This window comes from Nycticebus coucang, chromosome 24 (assembly GCF_027406575.1).
Source record: "Nycticebus coucang isolate mNycCou1 chromosome 24, mNycCou1.pri, whole genome shotgun sequence".
Lineage (NCBI taxonomy): Eukaryota > Metazoa > Chordata > Mammalia > Primates > Lorisidae > Nycticebus > Nycticebus coucang.
Window position 1 is genome coordinate 26,679,711 of NC_069803.1, and position 24,956 is coordinate 26,704,666.

Genomic DNA, 24,956 nt, shown 5'->3' on the forward strand with positions numbered 1-24,956 from the left:
GAGGCAGGAAGCGCCATTTGAACTATATGAGCACACACGGTACCAGCTCTGAGGCTCCCACTCTGATTGTATCAAGGGACGTTTGTGTTTGTGTGTCCGTGTGCAGAGAAAGAGTGGGTACAGGGAAGGTATAGCGAGAATGGGCGCTACAGCCTCAGGCACAGACTCGGGGGCGGAGAGGAGAGGATGAGGCGGATGGGGCCATGCTCTGCCTTCCAAGTTTGAGGAGGTAGAATGTGCTTGAGATCAGGGTCTCAAGAGTTGTAAAAAAGTCTGGGCCTCTTCCTTGTTTGGTGACTGTCTTGATTAGAAAAGAAGAAGAAATACCCAAATAAGGCAGCAAATATTATGATGTCGTTTAAATGTTTACTTTCACCAATTAATAGTTTTAAACACACACACACACTGAGTGCATGAATAGACTCATTTGGAAATAATGACAAGGGCTTTTCGTCCTGTGAGGCCTGAGCCCAGTAGCCATAGCCATCTTAGCTCTGCCTGAGAGACTCACTGGTAGGCCTAAGGAGGCAGCTGGAGGGCTTGATAGTCTGAGCAGTTAAACACAAAGTCTAGTAAGGGTGTCCCAGATACACGATCCTGCTGGGAGTGGTGAGGACAGAACAGCTCCAGCATGCCACATCCACTGCCCAGATGTCCATCTCAACAGGGAGATGTGTTATGGGCCCCAGAAGATGGTCTCCCCATTCTCAGTCACCCCAGATCAGTCCCCTGCAAGTGGAAAACTTCCAAGGTCTCTGATTCCTCATCGTCCTACAGCATACGGAACTGCAGAAAAAGACTCAGGCTGCCCTGCTTTAGGGAAGGGACTGGCCTGTCTGTGCTGCCCTTGTTCCCAACTGCCAGGTGACCTAGAACCATCCTTCCACTCTGCTGAGGAGTAAGTGGATGACAGTCACATGGCTGCCATCAGAACTGATGCCCTTGGGGCTGGGGGGCAGGGGACTCTCTCTCCAGTCCCTTCCACTGAGAAGGCCTCCCTCCTTGACCAGACTCGAGCCAAGCTCCTCTGAGCCCCCTTCTTGACTCCCCATCCTTGGCCTGCAAAGCATAGCCCAGCAAAGACCATACCTCTCCCCCACTACCCTGCCATCCTCACTCCCTGACCGAGTTCCTCCTAGTGATCATACACCCACTGACTCTCATCCTGCCCATAGGTCCCCAGCTGCCCGCCCTGTGGCCACAGTGAGTTTACACTCTGTCCCCAACTGCAAGAGTTTGGAAAGAAATCTTCTCTCCTGTTTGACTCCATCTGGTGTAATTTTTCCTTGTGCTTCCATGTGCAAACACATACCAGCTCCTAACACAGATGCTTAACAAGCCCTCTGTTTCCTCGGGCAGGCTCACTATCTTTCCTGCTCTCAGAAAACCTACCTGAAAAGGATACTCAGGTCCAGGGAGAAAAAAGCCGTCAGTCTCACTTGACCACAGGAGCCACGGGAGCCTGGGAGTGGCCACAGGGCCATGTCCTGCTCTGTCCTGTATCAGCCCCAGGCCCTGGGAGACTTCAGAAAGGAGCCCTGGAGCTGCCTTGGGCTGCAGGGGGCACCAGGAGTGTCTCCCTTCTCTGGGCCTCCTCCCTCCTGCCCCTGAAAAGGGCTGTTCTAATCTAACCCTGGTCCCCCGCAGAAGCACTCTCTGTCGTTAGAGGTGTTTCTCAGTGTATCTATTTTGGACCTGCAGCTGGCTGCATCTCAGAATAAACAGAGCTGTGATACTGGGTTAAAAGAAGAAAGGAATAGCTCCCTTCTTCACGCCCTCCCTGTTCCCAGTGTTTTCCAATCTCCGCTTCCCAATTCTTAAAGGCCTTGTCTTACACCACTTCCTCTGCACCCCTGGCTACAGCTCTCCCTCGGCCACCTTCTAAGCACAGGATCCCTGAACAGGCATCTTGGGGGACCTGGGGGGACCAGACCCTGTGCTAGGTTGGCAGGCTCCGACCTGCAAAGGACTCAGTGCCAAGTGACTCAGTTCATGGATTAAGAACTTAAGCCAAAGAATGTAAGGGCAGGAGCAACTCTCCAACCCAGCTCCAGCGGGGCAAACGGAGGTCCCTGCTGGGGACGTGCTGTGGTCAGGGTCTCAGAGCCCCCGCGAGTTCAGGCTGGAGCTGTAACAGCCTAACCACATGGTTTTCCTTGCGTCTGGTTATTGGCAGAACAGCTGTGTCATTGGCAGAACAGCTGTGTTGTGAAGTCGTTGTCCCTTGATGGTGCAGGGGACAGAAGGAGAAATCGACACTATCTTAAACAAGCAGATGTCCAGTACAAAGCGTACAAAGAGTCAGAAATGGCTTCTCGGGAAGAGCAGGGCAGCCAGGGAGGATTTCCAGATCCCTAGGGGCAGGAGGGTTTGATCACCGTGGAGCCAATGAAGAGGAGATCAAACATGGGGCCACATTCCGTGTACACCAAGTCAGTAGTCAACCATTTTTGTGCCTTCTCCTGTGGGTGGGTCTGATGGTGCAGACCAGCCTACCCTCTCACCTCTCCTCCGGTCTGTTGGGAGCCCTTCCGCCTCCTGCTCCTGTCCTGGGCCAGATATGCTGAGCTTTTGTGAGCTGTACCCCGGCTTCACTCCGCACCGGTCCATTATCTGCCCGCCTGCTGTGCAGCTTCTTCCGCGTGACTCAAGAACAACAGAACACGAAGAGGTGAGCGTTCCTGGAAATGGGGCGTGTCGCCTCAGAACCTCCTTCCCACCCCACAGTCTTGCCTGTCGGCCTCAGAGTCACACCTGCCAGACTCCCCGTTATCTAAAAGCCGCTCTAACAAAAGAGGGGGATCTGAGACTGCCCTGGTGGGTTTCCTCTCTTGGTTTTGTCTTATTTTTAAAGATGAAATGTAGTTAGACACCCAAATTAGCCTTCAGAAGCCTCAGTTTACTGCTCAGGAACAGAGCTGTCAACCTGAGCATAGGCCCGGCCTTCTGAGTGGTGAATGCCAAGGTCAGGCACTGGAGGTGAATCTGGCTCTTCCTTGCATACTGGGAGGGGGGTTAGCATCAAGAATGTGGGTTTTTTTTGAGACAGAGTCTCACCCTGTCACCCTGGGTAGAGTGCTGAGGTGTCATTGTAGCTCACCGCAACCTCAAAGTCATGGGCTCAAAGACATTCTCTCACCTCAGCCTCCTAAGGAGCTGGCACTGTAGGTACTTGCTACAATGCCTAGCTAATTTATTTTTTAATTTTAGTAGAGTTGGCTCTTGCTCAGGCTGGATTTGAACTCCTGACCTCAAGCAATCCTCCAGCCTTGGCCTCCCAGAGTGCTAAGATTACAGGCATGAGCTACCATGACCAGACAAGAATGTGGGTTTTGAACTCAAGTGACTTGAGGGGGTGTCTCAGCTCCTCCAGCCTTTTTTTTTTTTTTTTTGAGACAGAGTCTCGCCATGGTTGAGTGCTATGACATCACAGCTCACAGCAACCTCAAACTCTTGCGCTTAAGTGATTCTCTTGCCTCAGCCTCCCAAGTAGCTGGGACTTCAGGTGCCCGCCACAATGCCCAGCTATTTTGTTGTTGTTGTAGTTGTCATTGTTGTTTATTAGGCTGGGACCAGGTTCGGACCCGCCAGCCCCGGTGTATGTGGCCAGCGCCCTAACCACTGAGTTACGGGAGCCAAGCTGTAGCTGGCTATTTAGTATCTGAGATTTCATTTTTCACCTGTAACAGGGGAGAGTTCATTCCTTAACCCAAGTGTAATTCATTGAGCGCTTCCTGTGAACCAAGCACTGGTCCTGGTGCAGGCAGACAGTCTGGGAGGGACCACTGTGCTCTTCAAAGCGGCCAGGGCGTTATGTGTGTTATGCAAGAAAGAACATAGCATCCCTGAACCCCATGCCTGACATACAAAAAGTGCTTGACAAATGGTAGTTGTTATTGTTGTTATGCTCAATACAGGAAATATGATATAAATGGCCAGTGGTTGTGGAAAAACTCTGCCCCCTCCAATTAGGAAGTAGCCAAATACTGAGAAAGAATTGGCTTTGGCAAGCATCTAGGAGAGAAGCAGCAGGCTTCCCTGGTACCCACCATGCGTACATTCTACCAACCGACATTTACAACATAGAGACGTCACATGAAAACTTCATAAAATCAGAAGTGGTCCTAGGGAGGGTGGGCACCTTCCAGGAAGGGTGGGTTTCTTCCTCCTCCAGGCTTGAAGGAGGAGAAACATTTTACTCAAGAATGGAGCCTGGGATGGAGTCTTCTAGAGCAGTGATCCTCAACCTTCCTAATGCTGTGAACCTTTAATATCATTTCTGTGGGTCGTGACCCACAAGTTGAGAATCGCTGTTCTAGAGCCACAGTGAAAAACATGCCTCTCCACTTCTGAAGCACAATGGTAGACCCGGGGGGGCTGGAGGGGTTAGCTGGGAGAAGAAAAGTCTCTAGGGAGCCCAGAGCTGGTGCTTATAAAAAGCTCAAGGGACGTGATAGAGGAACTGAATCAATTCTGCATGTCCCCGGAGGGCAGAAGTCCAATGAGGACCCACAACTGTGAGAAGGCAGCCTTGTGATGAGCATAACGCAGACACCCTGGCCATGAGTGCTCAGTGGAAGGAGAAGTGCCTGGTACATGGGTGATGAGGCCCAGGGCTGCGGGCAGCAGGTAAGGAGAGAGGATTCGATCACTAAATCGGAGGTTGCTGGGTTGGGTTTTCCATGCCCTTTTCAAGTTTAGCACCTGCAGGCAATGAAAATATTCGCACAGCACACAAGGTAGACTAGGAGGGGTGCCAACCCCCAAAGGGGACTTCACTGAAGCCCAGAGATTCCTACCCTGGCAGGGATGTGTGGAGAACACTCAGGCTTTTAGTTGGGTATGACAAGGCCTGCAGGTGCAGAGACGGCGGCCATGATGGGAGACGCATGTGCTTGTAGATGCTGAGAAACAGGAGCCTCGCTCACCATGCAGAGACATGCAGGGAAGTGCTGCAGTTGGACAGGAGGCATAGGGAGTGAGAAAAACACGGGCAGGAGACTTCGTTGTGTTTCTTGGGAAGGTACGTGAGACCCAGCAGGCTTAGGATTTGCTGGTGTGAGTGATTTCAGCAGGCTGGGGCCGTGGATTTGTTGCTCATTGGCTGGCACCTGGTCTTGGGTAATCAGACAGGTGGCTAGTGGCCTGGACTGTAAGAGCCCTCGGAGGAGGGAGTTGGGTGTGGGCTGTGTGTGGGTGGGTTTGCACATGGGAGGCCGCTGTCAGGAATGGCCCTGGCAGTGGCTGTTGCCCTGGGATCGGGAAGGTCCCAGATGTCACAGCATTGAATATAGAAACTAAAAGACATGGTTATTACAAGGACCTGACCATGTGCCCAGACGGCTGAGGTGTGCCAGGAGGGAAACACTGACCTAGTGGTGTCTACGCTTCCTTCAGGCCCTGGGGCGCTATCGGTCCAATAGCGCGTTGAGCTGGGAATGACCTGAGGGTTCAGCTTTATTCCCTCCTCCAACAGAGGGAACCTAAGCCCAGAAAGTAAACCAACGTGATCACGGTCTCATAGTTAATTGCAGAGTGGGGCCCAGAAGGCAATGCTTCCTGCCGCCATGAGGTTGGAAGGGGCCAGCAGGCAGGGACACATCAGCTTCATCCGGAGAATCCATGCAGGCTCCGGAGCCCTTCATTGGCAGCCTGGAGGGATTCCAGCGCAGTAGAGAACTGGGGACAAGCAAGTCCCCCTGCCCTGTCCTGGACCTGCAGGGAACTCAGGACCCAAGCTCTGAGAGCCAGGATGCAGCCTGGATGAGACCTCCATCTTGTCCCATGTCTGCCCAGACCAGGTGTGTGACTTGGGCAGCTGACTTTCCCGCTCTGGCACCTGTATTTCTGATGGTTACCCACTGGGGAGCATGCAGGATCTAGAAACCACCCAACTGGATGGTTTCCAAGACCCCTTCCCATGCTCACTCCTACAACACTCTGATGGACTGTCTTAAAGTCACAGACTACCAGGCAATGAAGGGCTGGGGACCACAGCCCAGGTTTCTGCTTCTGAGGCCACATTCTTTCCTCTGCCCCTCATACCCCTCTGATGGTGGGCCCTTTTCTCTTCCCTCAGCTGTGGACGAGAGGCGCACAGCATCTACTTGCATCTGGTTTAGCATTCTGCCCATGCGACCTGTTTGTTCCCAGAAGAGCCGTGGGTTGTGGCAACAAGCAGGGCAGCCTGTGTTCCGGAGCCTTCGTCCCCTCCCCTGGCTCCCAGCCACGCAATTAGGCACTTGGCAAACGATGGCAATGTTGACAGCCAAGAATAGAATCCAAGAGTGGGTGGGAGGTTAGTCTGCTCAGCCCGTGCTGTGGGGACCAAAGGGGTTGTGGTTGCCACTTTAGCTCAGGAACAAGCAGAGACCAGACTTCAGATGACCTGAACTTTGGACGGGAGCTGTGCATGTGGACTGGAAGGCCATGGGAGAGAGTCCAGGAGCTCGTGACCTTCAAAGCTCATTCAAGTCCAAAATCCTCAGCACCCAAGACCAGGCTCAATGGCCTTGGCAGCCCCTTGCCTCCCAGGACACGAGTGGCCTTTGGAGGCTTCCAGTCCCCATCACTGGTGTCAGCGGATCTTACTCAACCTGATTCCTATGGGCTTGTCAAGGTTTAGACTAAAACATGTCTGCGCCCCTGTGGTCCTGGTATGGAATGACCTGTGAACACCCCCAAAGCCTCCTGTTTCTCCATAGCCCTGAGTTTAGATCCAGGGTTATACAAAGTGGGAGCTGGGAGGGTGTGACCCAGCCTGGCAGCTGCAGACACAGAGGTGGCCCCTAGGGGTACAAGTTGTAGAAAAAAAACCCTTTTAATGCATCAAGACCTCTTCAGTACTAAAATTGGTGCAGAAATGGAATGGATGGGTTATTTCGGACAGAATGGATCCCTATCATTGCACTATGCAGACGCCCGAGGGAAGCAGAGAGCTCTGGACAATCTGTGGTCATGGCCAACACTTGGCATTAGAGATTTATAGCTTAATAAGCACATCTTGTACATTATGTTCATCAATCCTCAAGTGCAGTTCTAGGAAAAGTAGTGTTAACGTGGCCAACTTTTGTGGGCGAGCACACTGGGGCCCAGGAAGGTAACCCAATTTGGCCCAGATGATTTGGCTGGGCCAGGACAGACCTTCAAAAACATGCATATTCCACATCCAGGATGAGAGGAACTTGGTTCACCTGGACTTCCTCTGGCCACTGTGGGGAGGCCTGCACTCTAGCCCTGCTTCCGTCTCCTACAGAGTGTGGTTTTACCCTTTTCTGAGTGTCTCCTCCCTGTGAGGGGCCAGCAGCACCCCCAGAGAGAGGAGGGAAGTCAGATGGTCCACAGCTCCGGGAGCTGAGCTATCTGCCACAGGCATTGCAAGCAAGAGGAGGGGGCATTTCTATGCAGGCTGCCGTTAAAATGTAGGCTCCATTTCTGGGCAGGGAGCACAATGACTCAGGTGGGAAGAAGCCTCTCCCAAGAGTGCGGTCCACCGTCGGCAGAGCAGGGTAAAGGTCAGAGAGGTATCAGGTGGAGAAGGTTCTGGAAAACCCAGACCTCCTCCTCTTTAACTCCGTGCCTGGTGTCCAGTGCATGGCCAGTCTGTAAGCAGTCCGCAACCTGGACACTGGCTTCCACCAGGGAGTTACTCTGGGAAGATGCTCCCCACCTCCGACGAAATCTCAGGCCCCTTAGTCCTGTGGTTGTGCCCAATATAGAGCCCCCGTTCCCTGCAAGCCAGATTTCAGCCTTGTGTCTTTGGGAAGTCACTTAACATCTCTGGCTTCAGTTTTTTTCATCTGTAAAACAAAGTAAAAACAAATCACCTTCCATTCCCTTCAGCTCTGCCGCCCACCATGATGTGTTCAAAATCATAGTCCATATTTTTCTCTTTATGATATCTCAATGTCTTATATTTTATATCTTCCCTTTTCCTTCTGTAAGACCAGCCGCAGTCTCTCCTTGCAGCTCAAGATTTCAGCTCCCAGAATTTTAGATCCAGCAGGGCGCCCTGGGAGGCCTCTGCTCTAGGCCAGCTGCCACTGGAGGTGCATTTCTCCCCAAAAATGAGGGGGGGGTCTGCAAATGTTGACATACTTTTAGCCAAACAATGAAGAATTCAACCGCCTCAGGAACTGAGCTATCACATTCAACAATCTAACATATTCACACTCAAGACTTTGATGGAAAAACGTCCCTTTCCCCTCATCACCTCTCTTTTGAGATGAGAAAAAAGTGAGGTCAGATCAATGAGGCGATTTGACCAAGTTCCTGGGATTTAAGTTGGATACCTTCAAAAGGATGTAAAACCTTACAACTTTTGTGATGATGTGTGTGTGTGAGAGAGGTAACCAGAAAATTCTCAGTCACTAAGAGAGGAGTAGAACTTGGGTGCAGCCCTAGCCCCCCAATTCCCCCTGCCCACTTAGGCCTGCTCTCCCTTGCCAGGGGAATGGGGTTGGAGGGGTTAGCAGCACACGCCCGCCATTAGACACTCTACTGTGGGCTCTCCCCCTCCAGCCGGCCTCATGTCTGCGGTGAACCCTGAAGCTGTTGAGAAGTAGGTTGCTGTTCTTTTTTCTGACTTCCTGTGTGCTTCAGAAACCTCAATGAACAAAAAGCTAAAGGAAGAAAGGGCCTGGAGACCGTTATGCCAAACATAGACTCATATCTGATGCAGGGGAAGCTGCACTCATGATTTTTATAGAAATAGAACCCAGCATTCAGACTACCTTATTCCCAAGGTCACCACTTAGGGAATGTCAGTGCTTAGGGGCTGGAAGTAGGTTATAGGATCCTCATTGTTTTCAGATTGGGTCTTGTGTATCTAAAGAAGTAGCCAAAGTGATTCTGTGCAAGGATTTATCATTGAATCCCAGCCAACGTTGAAAGGGGAAATTTCATTTCCTCTCCACTAAACTGTTTTACTGTCTCTATTTCCCCTCAGTACATGACTTGGTTGTAACCAGGGGAGCACATTTGTGTGGGGAGCATGCATATAATCTCTGGGGTTTTTATAATATATAACCTTAATATGCCTAAGTAGTCTCATTCATTACTTTTCAGGAGAGACAAGAATAATTTATGGCTTAGTGCCCATTGTTCAGTGGTTAGGGTGCCGGCCACATATACCAGTGGGTTCGAACCCTGCTAAACAACAATGACAACTACAACAATAACAACAACAACAACAACAACAAAATAGCCAGGTGTTGTGGCAGGCACCTGTAGTCCCAGATACTTGGGAGGCTGAAGCAAGAGAATCACTTAAGCCCAAGAGTTTGAGGTTGCTGTGAGCTGTGATGCCACAGCCCTCTACCAAGGGTAACATAGTGAAACTCTGTCTCAAAAAATAACAATAATAATTAATTTATGAGTGAGGCTCTGTACTTGTGTGGCAATGACCCGACACCTTAGAGAAAACCCAGGCTTTTTTGTGGTGGTTGTTTCCATGGAACATTGCTGAGTTTTCTCTCCATAAACTCCCTTTCGCAAGGCCTTATGTTCCACAGGGGGCCTCTGAAGGTCATTTCTTTCCCCGCCCAGCCTTGGCTACCGAGGTGGCTTTAAGTTTATATTTCTGACTTTTGAGTCAGTGAGACCTTTTCTTTCCTTAGCTCTTTTAAAAGGATAACAGCAATTTTTCTACTCTTTATGCTCAGAAAAATTTCTGTTGGATTTTACCTTGTATTTCATTAAAAAAAAGAAAAACAGGGAAGAAAAACTCCCGCTACACTTTGAGAAGTGCTTGGGAAGCCTGCCAGGGAAGACCTATCTGCTGGGAGATTTTTTTGCCACTACGCTCAGGGTTTCCCTCCTTTGGACCAAAGTTCCCCCAAATTTTCTGAGCTGTGAAAAATTGCAGCCACTTGTTTCTTCTCTCTCTGCCCATTTCCCAAGAGAGGGCTTGGGTGACAAGAAACTGAAACAGAGGGCGGCGCCTGTGGCTCAGTCGGTAAGGCGCCGGCCCCATATACCGAGGGTGGCGGGTTCAAACCCGGCCCCGGCCAAACTGCAAACAAAAAATAGCCGGGCGTTGTGGCGGGCGCCTGTAGTCCCAGCTACTCGGGAGGCTGAGGCAAGAGAATCGCTTAAGCCCGGAGTTGGAGGTTGCTGTGAGCTGTGTGAGGCCATGGCACTCTACCGAGGGCCATAAAGTGAGACTCTGTCTCTACAAAAAAAAAAAAAAAAAAAAAAAAAACTAAAACAGAAACCACCGCTGTATTCTGAAATGAGAGGCTGAGAGACTCCCAGGAAGGGCTTGCAGTTAAGAACTAGAGTTCCCTGGAATCCATCACTACACAGAAGATTTTTTAAATTCCCTTCCAGCAGGGAGGCCTGCAGCCTAGGCGACTTCACGATTTAGTCTCTCAGTTCTCCCTGTGAGTTAAGGACCTGAACCAGCATTTCTTCACCCTCACCGGGTAAGCATCAAAATCACCTGAGATGTTATAGGGGTCGGGAAATGGAGAGATGCTGGTTGAAGGAGACGAAGTCTTATTTATGTAGAATGAATAAGTCCTAGAGAACTCATGTGCTGTGTGAGGACTGTAGTTAATCACACTGTCTTATACACCTGAAATGTGGTAAGAGAGTAGATCTTCTTTTCATTTTAGCAATTTTTTAAATTGATACATATTTACGGAGTTCGGAGTACTATTGCAATGTATACAATATGTAATGATCAAATTAGGGTAATGAGTATATTTAGCACCTCAAAAACAAGTTATCATTTCTTTGTGTTAGAAACGTTCATTGAAACGTTGTATTTGAAAATACACACTAATTTATTGTTGACTATATATATAAATTTGTTCTACGGGGCTGTAGAATATTAGAACTTATTCCTGCCATCTAGCTATAATTTTGCCCCATTGACTGTCTTCTCCCCACCTCCCTCCTCCGTGTCTTGCCCAGCCTCTAATAACCACAATTTTCTGTACTTCTATGAGCCCAACTTTTTTTAGCTATCACACGTGAGAACATGCTGTGTTTATCTTTCTGTGCTGACTTAACTTCGCTTGACATCCTGTCCTCCCAGCTCATCCACACTGCCAGGAATGACGGGATTTCATTCTTTTTATAGCAGAATAATATTCCGTTGCGTGTATATACCATTTTTTTCTTTATCCGTTCATCTATAGATGGACGCTTAGGCTGATCCCATATCTTCACTATTGTGAATACTGCAGTATTCACACAGGGATGCAGATATCTCTTCAAAATATACTGATTTCCTTTTCTTTGTATACATACCCAGTGGTGGGGTTACTGGGTCACATGGTAGTTCCCATTTTTAGTTTTTTGAGGAACCTCCATAATGGCTATGCTAATTTACATTCCCACCAACAGTGTACAAGTTTTCTTTTCTTAGCATCCTCATCACAATTTGATGCTTTTGGTTTTTTGATAATAATCATTCTAACTGGGGTGATACCTCACTGTAGTTATAATTTGCCTTTTGTTGATGATTAGCGACATTGAGCATTTTTACATGGATGTGTTGTCCGTTTGTCTGTCTTCTTTTGAAAATGTTTCTTTGGATCTCTTGCCCATTTCTTAATCAAATTATTAGTGGGCTTTTTTTGCTTTTTGTTTTGTTTGCCATTTAATTGTTTGAGCTCCTCGCATATTTTGCATATTAGTCTCCTGTCAGATGAATAGTTTGCAAGCAAATTTTTCTCCCATTCTACAGATTTTCCCTTCGTTCTGTTGCTTGTTTCCTTTGTTGTACTGAAGCTTTTAGTTTGATAAAATCTCATTGGTCTATTTTCTTTTTTTTCCTGTGGTTTTGAATCTTATCTAATAAAACTTTTGCCCAGACCAATGTCCTAAAGCATTTGTCCTATGTTTTCTTCTAGTAGTTTTATAGTTTGGAGTCCTCTGATTAACCAATTTTGAGCTTATTTTTATATCTGATTAGGGATAGGGGTCTAGTTTGATTTTTCTGAACAGGATATCCAGTTTTCTCATCACCATTGATTGACGAGGCTGTAATTTCAACAATGTATGTTCTTGATGTCTTTGTTAAAAATCAGTTGTCTATAAACACAGGAATTTATTTCTAGGTTCTCTATCTGTTCCATTGGACTATATGCCTGTTTTTCTATCAGTACCATGACTATTTGTTCACTATAGCTTTGTAGCATGTTTTGGAATCAGATGGTGTGATGCTCCCAGCTTCGTTCTATTTGTTCAGGATTGCTTTAACTATTCAGGGGTTTAGTAATTCTATACAAATTTAAGGATTTCTTTTAATATTTCTGTGAAGACTGTCATTGATATTTTAATAGAGATTACACTGAATGTGTAGATTGGTTTATGTAGTATGGTCATTTTAACCTTATTCTTTCTGGCCAGCCATGAACATGGAATATCTTTCCATTTTTTTCGTGTGTTCTGTTCTATTTCTTTCATTTTAGTACTTTACAGTTTTCATTGTAGAATCTTTTACCTAGGTGGTAAAATTTGTTCCTGGTATTTTATTATTTCTTTGTAGCCATTGTAAACGGGATTGCATTTTTTATTTCTTTTTTGCTAGGTTGTTTTACTTTTATTATGTTGATTTTGTATCCTACAACTTTACCGATTTTTTTTTTATCAGATCTAAGAGTTTTTTGGTGGAATCTTTAGGTTTTTCTCTATATAAGATCATGTCATCTGCAAAGAGGGGCAATTTTACTTTTTTTTTTCTAATTTGAATGCCCTTTATTTCTTTCTCTTGCCCACTTGCTCTGGACAGAACCTCCTAGAAAGTAGATCTTAGGTTTTCTTGTCTCTCTCTCTCTTTTTTTTTTTTTTTTTTTTTTGCAGTTTTTGGCCGGGGCTGGGTTTGAACTTGCCACCTCTGGTATATGGGGCCGGAGCCCTACTCATTTGAGCCACAGGTGCTGCCCCTCTCTCTCTCTCTCTTTCGTACACATACCTGTAACTGTGTAAAGAAAGGAATATGTTAATTGGCTTGACTGTAATAATCACCTCACTGTATATGCATATCAAAACATTATGCTATACACCTTAAATACATACAATTTCAGTTAAAAAATTCAATGAATCCCTGGATGTTATTTAAAAATACACAGGGACTGGGGCCCATCCCAGAGATCTTCAGTAGCTGGGGCTAGGGCCTGGGACATCTTTACAGTATATACCCTGGTGACACCAACATGCATGTAGACAGTGTAAAAAAACCCATGGGACCAAGTTCTGTTTAAGACTATGTTCCTGCTCTAATGATAACTTTTTTGCCGTTAGAATCCAGAGCCTCAGGAACATTGCTCTCGGGCTGTCTACTGGACGCAGAGTCCTGGCATCTGAATTACCACCAGAGTCCCCGTTGCTGTAGGGCATGGTAGTAGAGATCCCACATCTGGAGCCCCTCTCACCCCACTGGAGTCACACGTCTGCCCTCTACATGCGTGTGATCTGTGAACAGTAACTTTGCCCAACATCAGCCGCCTCATCCCTGAGATGGTAGCACCTACCTTTGAAGTTGTTATTAGGATGGGATAGGCTTGTGCATGGGAAGCACCGGCCACGGTGAGGCTAGGGAAGAGTTTGCTGTTACCTGAGACTGTTTCTCAGAAACAAGCCCTTTGGCAGGCATGGAGGGGTGAAAGACAGGGCTGTGTGCTCAAGGTCTCAGGGCTGAGAGAGAGCCAAGGTCACGTGGAGACAAAGAATCTAAAAGGAGAGCCAGACACACTGGGCTCTTGAAGGACTGTGCAGAATTGAGGACTTGCTGTAATCCCAGGCTTCTCTTGCCAAATTTCATTGAACTATCTCCCTAGCCTACCTACTCCTTCGGATAGGACTCCGAAATCCGGATGAATTTCAGGGTCATCTGTACTCCTTTACCTTTATCTGGCTTTGTGATGAGAAGATAGACCAGTCCCCATGAACCGCATACAGAGTACAGAAAAAAAGACTGTGTTAGGAAAGGAGCTTGAGGTAGAGGCACCAGGAAGAGGGTGGCTTTCATCCTCATAGAATAGACTCTACATATTTTTAAAACATATTGAACCATATAACAATATTATAACCAATATAGCTTGAGATCTTTAGCTGCATGCAATTCTGAATGTAGATGTGTTTTTACGTAGCTTCTAATCAGTATGTAAATTCCATTCACTGTCACTTAACATTTTCATATAAATCCTCCAATGCACTCTTCCTCCTCACATTTTATTATAGTTTATCATTATTGATATTACTTACATTTTCCCCAAGCATTTGGTTTTGACTCCCACTATTGCACTATTTAAATAGTACAGCCATGAACATCTTTGAGGAAATGACCCACCCCCTTTGCCTCAGGTATGAGAGACGTGTTTCCCAAAGTTGAGTAACCAGATCAGCACATTTTACATTTAACTACCTTGTCTCTGATCTAGTTAGCAATTATGCCAGTTTCACCGCAAGTCCATGAACATAAGATTCTAGTCTTTCTTTCTCTCAATAACTTGGCTTGTTCAATAAGTCTGTGGTTGTTCCTTACAGTTGTTTTTATTAGCATTTTTAACTGCTGAGAATTTTTTTCTATTTTTAATTCTCTCAAGGCTTTTCACACACTGGTGGCATCCTATGTGCATGAAAGAATGTCTAAACTTCTGTTTTATCCAATTGACATTAAAATAAAAACCGAATGCTACTGTCTACAGGTGGGGGGCATCATGGTGTTTAACAGTTTTCCTATCTGTTCACATAAAGCAAGTTTTTGGTGTATGCTGGATTTGTAAAGAATGGCAGACTGAGGGGTTGACGGGAAGAAGTTTATTCAAGAGGATGTTTTTGTTGTTTTTAAGATGGTTAGAGAAGCACTGTTAGGCCTGGGTTCATAGTGACACTTTCTGCTGAAGAAACGGTACTTGAGTTTTCTTTTTATCACCAATTTTTTTCTGTTAAATGTATCATAAAATGCACTTTAACACAACCTCACAACCTTACATATCTATCATTATATACATATTAACATTTCAAAAGCCTGTGTCCCTTTCAGTGCTGCATGGCTGGAAGCTGATAAGCTTATGAGTGAGGAGTATTTGTTGGAGCAGAATTCTGGGGGCTACATCAGAATAGCAGGTTCCCCTGGGCTGTCCTCTTTGGCGTGGATATAAGCCTGAGGGCTCACAGTGAGGGGTTCACTGATGGGAAATCTGAGTTCTTTTCCTGCCTCTGCCACTTTTGGGAAAGGAGATTCAGGCAAGTCACTCTGTCCCTTTTCCTCACCCTCCAAATAGGAGAGGCATCTACCTTGGGAGACACCAGCAGGGTAGCAAGTCCACAAACACTATACAGGGACAGAGTGACTTGCCTGAGTGACAAGAGTCACAAGAGTGACTTGTAAGGTGTGTGGCACACCTTACAAAGATCCTTTTCTCCTCCCTCTTGCATTTTTTGTTAACCTTGACTTTGATGAAGGAGTTGTATCCATCTTTGACAGGACAGCCCTACGATAACTGGAAACCTGCAATCCATCCCCCCTTCCCAGCACTCCTTTGTCCCTTTAGTTTGAAAGGTCTGCACAGTGTGGCAGGGAACCCAAGCTCCCAGGGGTCTGAATGACTTCGCCCTAGAACACAGCCTCTCAAACCCTGGGGCCCCTCCGTATGGACTGCTGAAGTGTGGTCACATGTGGGCAGAGCCCGGGGGAATCACGGGCCTCTGGGGGGGGGGGGTTTCTAGTAACCCTAACACTTTTCTTGGCAGCCACATCTTAGTGACTAACAGTGACTTTACGGTTTGCCTAAATCCATTTTTTTAATCCATGTTGTTGCTAAACCACATCTTCATCATCTGACTGGGGAAGAGTGGTGGTGGTTGTTGTTTTAAGTCTATGGAAAAGGCATCACACATACCCCACTTCACAAGTTACATTTTGTTAAATTTGTTTAGGGTGTGTGTGTGTGTGTTTCTTTCTTTTTTTTTTTTGAGACACTCACTTTCTCACCCTCAGTAGAGTGCAGTAGCGTCACAGCTCACAGCAACCTCAAACTCTTGGGCTCACGTGATCCTCTTGCCTCAGCCTCTCAAGCAGCTGGGACTACAGGCACCCAACAATGCCCAGCTATTTTTATTTTTTATTTTATTTATTATTTTTTTATTAAATCATAGCTGTGTACATTAATGCAAGCCTGGCTATTTTTAGAGCTGTGTTCATGCTCTGGCTCAGGCTGGTCTTGAACTCGTGAGCTCAGGCAATCCACCCCCTGGGCCACCCAGAGTGCTAGGATTACAGGCGTGAGCCATCGTGCCCCACCACATTTTGTTAAACTCAGCATGTTGTGCTAGTCTGACATGAAAAGACCGGGATTTCAGACATCTTTTTTGAACCACCCTTAAAATTGTATATAATCTCTCTCGATACTATGCTCAACTTGGCACTTCTCATAAGATAACCACAATCTCCTCCATACCCAGTTGGAAGATGTGAACTGGGGCAATCTAACATCAGTCAGCCCTCCAGGATAATTCAGAAGAAACTACGTGACCAGCTACCAATGCACCCGCCTGACATCAGGCCATCTCATTCACCTCTCAAGAAAATGGGGAAGAGCTCGGCGAAACACCCAATCAAAGCATTGATTCATCTCTGTGCCAAATTTCCCTGCTCAACGAGCCCCTCTGTTACTCACTCAGAGAAGCAAATGGGATTGGCAGGAGATGGTGGTTGGGAGAAAAGGAAAAACCTAAGGTCATGATTCAAAGAGAAGAAGTCAGAGAATTTAGTTTGGGATTTCAAAGGTGACAGTGTAGTTCAGAAATTATAGCTTTCAGGGGATTGGAAAGTAATGCTTCCTGGAAAAAGGATATGTTCTGAAATTCTGTGCTTCCGTGTACCTCATGCATTGCCATCTTGAAGTGGCTGGTGATGACACTGCAGGAACCAGGTGGACATGAAAAGACCAAGGCCGGTTTGAGGCCGGGGACCCCGAGATCTGTCCTTCTCACCTGGGGTCTCTCACAGATCAGGCAGTGGTGTGCTGGAACCAACTCTCATGAGCCAGTGGAGCCCATCTCTGCCCAGTTTTGCATTCTGCGCCTTCCACTGGTAGCTTGAACTCAGCCACAGTGGAAGGTCTTTACACCAAAGGAATTGGCAAAAGCTGCAAGTGATGGCAGGCTTTGCCTGACTTGCCCGCAGCTAAATATACACCAGGCTCCTGTCCTAATGGCCCCCGCTGCCTCCTGGGTCACCCTCATGCCAGATTTGTGTTTTCAGAATGAAAATCTGCCTTTCCACAGGATGAAGTTCACATTCCTCAGCAGGCTGCCTCCTTCTAGTCTCATTTCCTGGAGACCCCTCGCCTACCCCCTTCACCCACCCTCCTGTTCTTGATTGCACCATGTCACTTTGCTCTGGGGTCCCAAGGCCCAGTAGGCATGTCCTCCTGTGTGGTCCTCAGTCATCATGCCCAGAGCCCCATTACAACCCATTTCATCTGGGGCTGGTTTTGTGTGTTTTGCCTTTTTTTTTTTTTTTTAAATCTTTTCCCTCTTTACTGGATTGTGAACCTCTGTTGGATGGGGACAGTCTTCCCTTTTCTGTGTCTCTTCCCAGCCCCAGGGGGTGGCTCCCGAGGCAAGGGAAGGAGAGAGGGAAAGAGGGAAGGAAGAAAGGGAGGCAGGTCAGCCAAAAGTCATTCCTGAAGTGGCAAATAAGCTGCTTGGGGAGTAGGATTTGGGGGGCATCAGGGAAGAGGGGAGACCCAACTCTAACCCTAGAGGTCAAACAAGAGGTAAGAAAATTCTGGCTAGCTGTGGGAATCAAAGTGAGCTAATGCAGGGAGCAGAGGTTCCCTTAACAGGGAAGGAGAGGGTGTTGTCCCTGCAGCTCCCCCCTCGGCCCCCGCATCAGCTGGCCTCTGGGTTGGCAGGAGCTGGCAAAGGAACAACTCCCCATGGGTAATGGGTGCGGAGGTGGGAAGCTGAAAATGCTGTGGAGTCTCAACAAATGCTTTTTGAATTACATTGAATCATAGCTGGCGATAATCACCACCTTTCTGGTTCCTTCCTTCCCAAGGTAATAGGGAGGGATGCTTGGGGAGGAGAGAAGTATTAACCGAACGCTGATGCTGGAACAGGCAGAAGGTGGCCCTGCAGGGACTGGGCTGCGGAGAGAGCGCTGTGTGGAGCCAGCAGGGCCCAGCCCTACCCAGCAACACAGGAATGGCTCCCTGAGACTGCAAGGTCATTGCCAACGAGTCGAGTGGCTGCACCCGGCGGGCCTCTATGATAGGAAAGACCTGCGTCCCCAATTTTATTGATGTAGAAACAACCAGGGGAAGTGACTCAGAGATGGAGTGGGAATAAAGCATGTGTCTTGTGAAATTCTGACTTCTGCTAGATGCAAAGGGCTGGTGCTTTGTCCCCGGTTAGGCTTCCTTCCACGGGGCGCCTTTCTGTGGTGCTTCTAGGACAAAGGGCCTGCACCCCAGCAGGGCAGGAAGGTGGGCAGGTGGGGGAAGAAAGGCAGCCTCCGAGCAACAGAGGCAGGAGGGGCTGCCACGGCCACCTGCTTGTGCACTCACGAAACTGGTTGAGGTTTTTAAAATGGAGCTTGGCGTCAGGTTTCTGATTCTTTCTTCTGCCAAATCACATGGCATGTGGCAGGAAATGTTCAGAAGGAACCTCTGATTCTCTAGAAAACTCTGCAGAATAAGTAAATATTATCTTCATGCCCAAGAGAGGAAACTGAGGCCTACAGAGGTCACAAAACAGGTATGTGGCTGGGCCTTGGGGCCACAAGGTAGCTCATCCCCAAACCCGTTGTAAGTATTGCCCCAGTGGAGTGGGACAGTAGCCCCAGCACATAGTTTTAAACCCGGATTTGAATGAATCAATGTGTGTTACTTCTCCCTAGCATCCTACCCCCTTGCTGACCAATGGTCCTTCCGTCCACACTCCCTCAATTCAAGGGTAGAGCTTTCAATCTTCCAGATAATGCATTTTATCCTCAGGACTCCCAAACTCCCCTCTTGTGTGTGTTACTCCAAGAGGCCAACCTTCTTACTGAGCCAAGTAAGCATAACATTACCCTGCAATATCTCACAGGGCAAGATCTGTGCTTTCTGGGTGTTCCCATAACCCTAGCATCTTCCCCATGCAAGAACCACAGCACTGGGTATAGTTAAAACCTGGGGCATCTGAGAGGGGCTTGAGTTCTGCCTCGGTTCTCTTGGGCAGGTAAATGTCTTGCCAGTTAGGAAGAGCACATTTTCCTCTTACAGACCTCAGGGACTCAGAGATTGTCCAGCCCCCTTTAGTGCACTTTACAGGTTTGAGCCAACAAGTTCAAATACCCAATCAAAAGTTTTCCTGTGTTAATTTGAGCCCATTTCCTTGTGTTTGTTATTCTTTGACTTTGACTTTGGCAGGTCTGGGGGCTGGGAGGCAAGCTGAAGCCCAGAATGGCTCAGTGCCAGGATTTTTACTAGTGCTGTGAGTGTATTGTCCTCTGACTCTGCCTAGAGGGCCTGGGACAGACCGGATGCAGGGAGGAGCAGCTCCACGGCTAGAAGGAGGTCTAGAGAAAGGGGCAGGGCTTCCGGGGCACAAGTTGAGGGTCTGAGTGTCTTTGTGATCATCAAAGGTCAGTGACAGGCTATGATTGAGAAATTCAAATAATTAGGCAACATTTGGAGGAATAGGCAAGTTCTGTTGTCAGGAATAGGAGCTGGAGTCGGCAGATGGTTCTCACCTCTTCCAAACCCAGTGTTCAGTAACATACGTGGGCACCTTGATATCAGCCTAGGCAGGAATATTTACACCACAGAAATTGGCAAATTAGAACTTTATTTATTTATTTATTTTGGAGACAACTGGCAGGAAGAACAAGATATGGGAAGGGAACACAGGTAGTGAATACAATTTAGAACAATAGACGATTTTAATAGTTTTTTCCTTTCTTAAAATGTGTAGACATTTTTTGGCACCTTCTGTGTGTGTGTGTGTGTGTGTGTGTAATGAAGCAGATTGGGTGTCCCTTTTTTCCATAGATCGTTTTCCAAGTTTTTGCTGCCCTTGTGGACTCTGAATCAGGTGTGGCCACTTGTTTGTCCCTGACCCAGGGGGTGTGCCCTGCTCCTTCCCTTGTCCCTACCACATCTCCTCTGCATCTTCATAATACACATTTACTTTTTCTCTTTTTTTTTTTTTTTTAAAGGAATAGCTCCTCAAATCCACTGACTCTCGAAATCTTTCTTTTCTAGTCCCCAGCACAATGTGAATGAATCAATAGAGGCTATGATTCCATTTTTCAAATATATGACTCCACGTTTGTATTTTAACATTGCCAACCCCAGCAATTTGGCCCCAACTCCTGGTCTAGGGATTTCCCCCTAAAATCACGGTCTCTTGTTAGAAAGGGGATATGTTTCTATGAGAAGGATGAGGGCCTTGTGGCAGCTGAGAGTGGGGACAGATAATGCCCTCAGCTGACAGCCTGGCCCTCACCTGGCCCCTTTCCGGCCTCGTTGGTCCTGGTTCCCTCAGGGCCACTCCTTCTGCGATTCCGTTTCTTCTGGGCTTTTGCCCTTTGTCCCTATCACCTTCTACTTTCTCTGTCTCACTCTTTGCTTTTCTGCTTAGCTGCTTTTTGCTAACTCCCCTTGCCTGGCACCAGGGTGGGGGGAAAATGTGGTGGAAAGAGGGGAATTCCAGATGGGAAAGTTCCCATGAAGTGTGACACCTGGGTGTTTCTGCAACCTGCTTCTTTGTTTTGTTTGTTTTTTTTTTTTTAATTAAGTCACACAGATCATGATCACATAGATCATGAATACATCATGCACATGTGGGGTACAATGTGCTGATTTTTTTTTTTATAGAAAAAATGATACTTTTATTATAACAATCCAACTCAAAACATTTGTGCTGATTTTTTTTATATACAATCTGATGAGGTTAGATCAAACCATTCAACACAGCTTTCACCTCATTTACTTGATTATTGTGCCAAAACATCTATGTTCTACACATGACAGATTTGACTTGTACCCTTGTCATATTCTCCATAGGTGTGGTCCCGCCTTTTACCCCTCCCTCTATCAAACCTCCCCCCTCCCCTCCCTTCCCACTCCGTTTCTCTCCTTCATCCTGGGCTCTAGTTGTGTTCTATCTTTCATACGTGTGAGTAAATATAAGTCGGTTTCCTAGAAGTACTGAGTACATTGGATACTTTTCCTCCATTCTTGAGACTTTTTACTCAGGAGAATATGTTCCAGATCCCTCCATGTAAACATCAAAGAAGTAAAGGCTTCATCTTTTTTAAGGCTCCATAGTATTCCATGGTATACATATACCACAATTTATTAGTCCATTCATGGGTCGATGGGCACTTTGGCTTCTTCCATGACTTGGCTATTACGAATTGAGCTGCAATGAATAATCTGGTGCAAATACCTTTTTTTGTTTTGGAGCTTCCCCAGCCAGGACAGGCTTTTAGGGGGAGATGTGGAGGATGCGAGAATCTATCGCACCCTCTCACGGGTTGGTGGGTGCTCTTCTCAGGGACCAAGTATGGGGGTCTGGGCGGGCCCCTTTCAGGGCTGACCCTTCACTGTCTCCGCAGGACTGCGATGTGCCGGCCCTAGCTGCCATCTGAGAGGATGTCCGGGGTGTCCGAGCCCCTGAGCCGAGTGAAGGTGGGCACGCTGCGCCGCCCCGAAGGCCCCCCCGAGCCCATGGTGGTGGTCCCGGTGGATGTGGAGAAGGAAGACGTGCGGATCCTCAAGGTCTGCTTCTACAACAACAGCTTCAACCCCGGGAAGAACTTCAAACTGGTCAAATGCACGGTGCACACGGAGATCCGGGTAGGTGGGGGGGTCTGCTCCACCCAGTTCCTTCCCGGGCAGCTGAGCCACTGGGCAGCCTGGTGGCCCCTCCCATATTCTCCCCTAGGCAGAGGGATGGAGGGAGCAGCTGCCACCACCAGGCTGCCCCGCAGATGCCACCCCTGCCTCACCCCCAGAGCCTGGGAGACAAGCCTGAGAGCCTTCGTGCCAGCCCCAGATCACTTGTTTGGCCTTTGATCCAGTGCATTTTGCTTTAAGTATTTATGACATTTAAAGCTCTGCAAAGGACTTAAGAGCTCCCGCCCACAGAGTTTACCCTCTGATGGGACTGGAGTGAGAGACAAACAAGCAATTGCGTTAAAAATGGAACAAAACCAGTGTTAAGACCCATGTGCTGGGCATTCAGAGGAGAGAGCTGGTGGAGCCTCGCAGTTGCGAGGGTGCAGAATGAGCTGGAGATGCCGTGAGCTGGCCAAAGGGCAGCCAGGCCCCACTTGTGGGGATACCCACCATTGGCTCACTCTCACCCAGGGTCACAGAATGGGCTTTGCAGGGCCAGGTACCCACCTTCATCAGGGAGCCTGGACACCAGGCAGCCAGCTCATCTTAACCAAATGTATATGAAACTGTCATCAAAAGCAGAGTTCCAACATGCTGATTTTAATCACCTACAATGATGGAACAGTGACCACAAGGACCCAGGTATATCTCTCTACAAACATTAGCTCACAAATCTCCCCAGCTCCTTATGCATCAATATGTTGAGGACATACCTTTGCTCGGCCCACAGTATCCCTTTCTGATGACGTAAGGGAAAGGCAGGTGGAGTCTTAGAAAGCTGCTGGGTGGGTTTGCAATTTGAGCAAAGGAAACAGCAACTTTGGGGGAAAACAACCAGGGTCCAAGGCCATGCAAGCAATAAGTATGCACCAGAATTTGGCTGGTGATCTGGGTGGCTTTAAAGCCACAGCTGTTTGTAATAAGCAGGTGACATTTTGCCTGCAGGAGGATGAGTCATCTCCCTCTGATGGCCAACTTTTCTCATGGGACCCTAGATGTCAGGGGCCCCCCACTTGTGCCTGGCTCCCTGGATCGGCGCTGCCGTGCCCTGGCTACCTGGTGCCTCCTACAGCACACACTGAGCCTCCACATCCTAGAGCAGAAGGTCATTGATTACACTGCCTTGCCTTAAGGGACTCTCCCTGCTTCCTGTAACTGATTTGATCAGGGTTTTCTCTGCTCTTGGATGGTTTCTGATATGAGGGCACAACTGTGGCCTGAGAGCAATTGTGTCTCTGGCAACCTTCTTCCAGGAGAGCATTTTCATGTCTTTTTAACTATCTACTTCTTGAGTTTTCCTTTGGGTGTATCGTTTTTGCAAAGATCTGATGCCATCCACTGGGAGGCTCACTGGCTTAATTTTCACAAGATCGGGGGGCACCACATTGCCCTTTTGCACATCTGGTTAGTTCCAATCAGGATATTATGATCCATGGAATGAGCAGTGTAAAGGGCCCTGAAAGCGGGGTAGGATTTAAGGCAGCAATAATGTGCACAGGAGGAGGCTTTCCAAGAGCAGAGAACAGTATGAGCAGATGCAGGGAAGCTGCTCCACAGTGAGTGGATTGGTTTGACTGCAGCAAAGATTATATTTAGAAGCATATCTGAAGTTAAGATCCAAAAGGAAAATCGATGGCAGATAATGAAAGATTAGGCTGAGAAACTTGGAATTGGGCAGATGCTAAGGAACAGGGCACAGTTTCTAAGCAGGAGGGAGATACTCCTAGAACTGTCTGGTGTCCTGCAGGTGTTCACAGGAAAACGGGCCCACAGAATGGGCAGAGGGGCCTGGGCTGCTCACACTTGAGGTGTTACCTGGAGGCTGTGGAGATAGGTGAAGAACCGAAGAAAGAAAGGGTTGCCTTCTAGAAATTTACGTCCAAACTTTGCTGAGTTTTCCTGCTTCTATTGCCTCCTGCAGGCAAAATGTCGCCTGCTTATTACCAACAGCTTTGGCTTCAAAGCCATCCAGATCACCAGCCAAATGCTGGCACGTCCTTGTTGCTTGCATGGCCTTGGACCCATCTGGGCTGTAGCCTGCTCACTCAGGGATCATGCCCACTTGTAGCCTTGTAAAGATTACAGATGATGCATGAGAAGCCTCTAGCGCACAGTAGGGTCTCATAATTGGAAGCTATTGATTGGGTGAGTATTAGGTCATTACCCTGCTTAGGAATATCCAAGGGTCTCTAATTACCCATAAAATTAAGTTCAAATTATCTTTTTTTTTCTTTCTTTCTTTTTTTTTTTTTGAGACAGAATCTCACTATGTCACCCTCGGTAGAGTGTCCTGGTGTCATAGCTCACAGCAACCTCAAACTCTTGGGCTTAATCAATTCTCTTGCCTCAGCCTCCCAAGTAGCTGGGACGACAGGCGCCTGCCACAACGCCCAGCTATTTTTTGTTGCAGTTGTCATTGTTGTTTTAGCTGGCCCTGGCTGGGTTTGCACCCGCCAACTTTGGTGTATGTGGCTGGCGCCAAAACTACTGTGCTATAGGTGCCAAGCCAAATTATCTTCTTTTTATGTTTATCCACTTATCTTATTTTCAAATAGAGAAGATGATCATATGTGTGTTTGAAAACAGCACGTGGTGCTCTACCGGATGTTAAAAAGTGTTCCCTGGAGAAGAGAAGTTCTTTTGTAGTCAAAGAAGTTTAGAAAAGGCATGATTGGGAGGGCACCTATGGCTCAAGCGGCTAAGGCTCCAACCACATACACCTGAGCTGGTGGGTTCAAATCCAGCCCGGGCCCACCAAACAACAATGACGGCTGCAACCCAAAAATAGCTGGGCATTGTAGTGGGTGCCTGTGCCTGTAATTCCAGCTACTTGGGAGGCTGAGGCAGGAGAATCACTTGAGCCCAGGAGTTGGAGGATGCTGTGAACAGTAATGCCACGGCACTCTACCCAGGGTGACAGCTTGAGGCTCTGTCTCAAAAAAAAAAGAAAAGAAAAGTCATGATCGGACAATTCTAAACAGATGCTTTATCAGCAAGACTTCTCAGAACCTTAAATAGGCTGATATACCTGAATCGCCGAGGGCCAGAGAGGTGATGCTTTCTTAAGCAAGCCACTTCGTGTTTGCCTAAAGAAACCCTTCTCTT

General features: G+C 47.6%; 1 protein-coding gene across 5 annotated transcripts in view; it reads left to right on the forward strand.

Annotated features, from left to right (window-relative positions):
* Nucleotides 1-24,956, forward strand: part of PTK2B (protein tyrosine kinase 2 beta) — a 112,661-nt gene that overhangs the window by 38,488 nt on the left and 49,217 nt on the right. For 3 of the 5 annotated variants that reach the window (XR_008377316.1, XM_053578237.1, XM_053578238.1), the window contains exon 2: nt 21,569-21,809. Coding sequence is in view for 4 of the 5 variants with exons in the window: in XM_053578237.1 (XP_053434212.1) it covers nt 21,606-21,809 (204 nt within the window). In the remaining variant the exon portion in view is untranslated. Of the gene's footprint in view, nt 1-4,492; nt 4,630-10,294; nt 10,425-21,568; nt 21,810-24,956 lie in introns of those variants that run through there. The other 2 variants (XM_053578235.1, XM_053578236.1) reach the window with 2 other exon arrangements.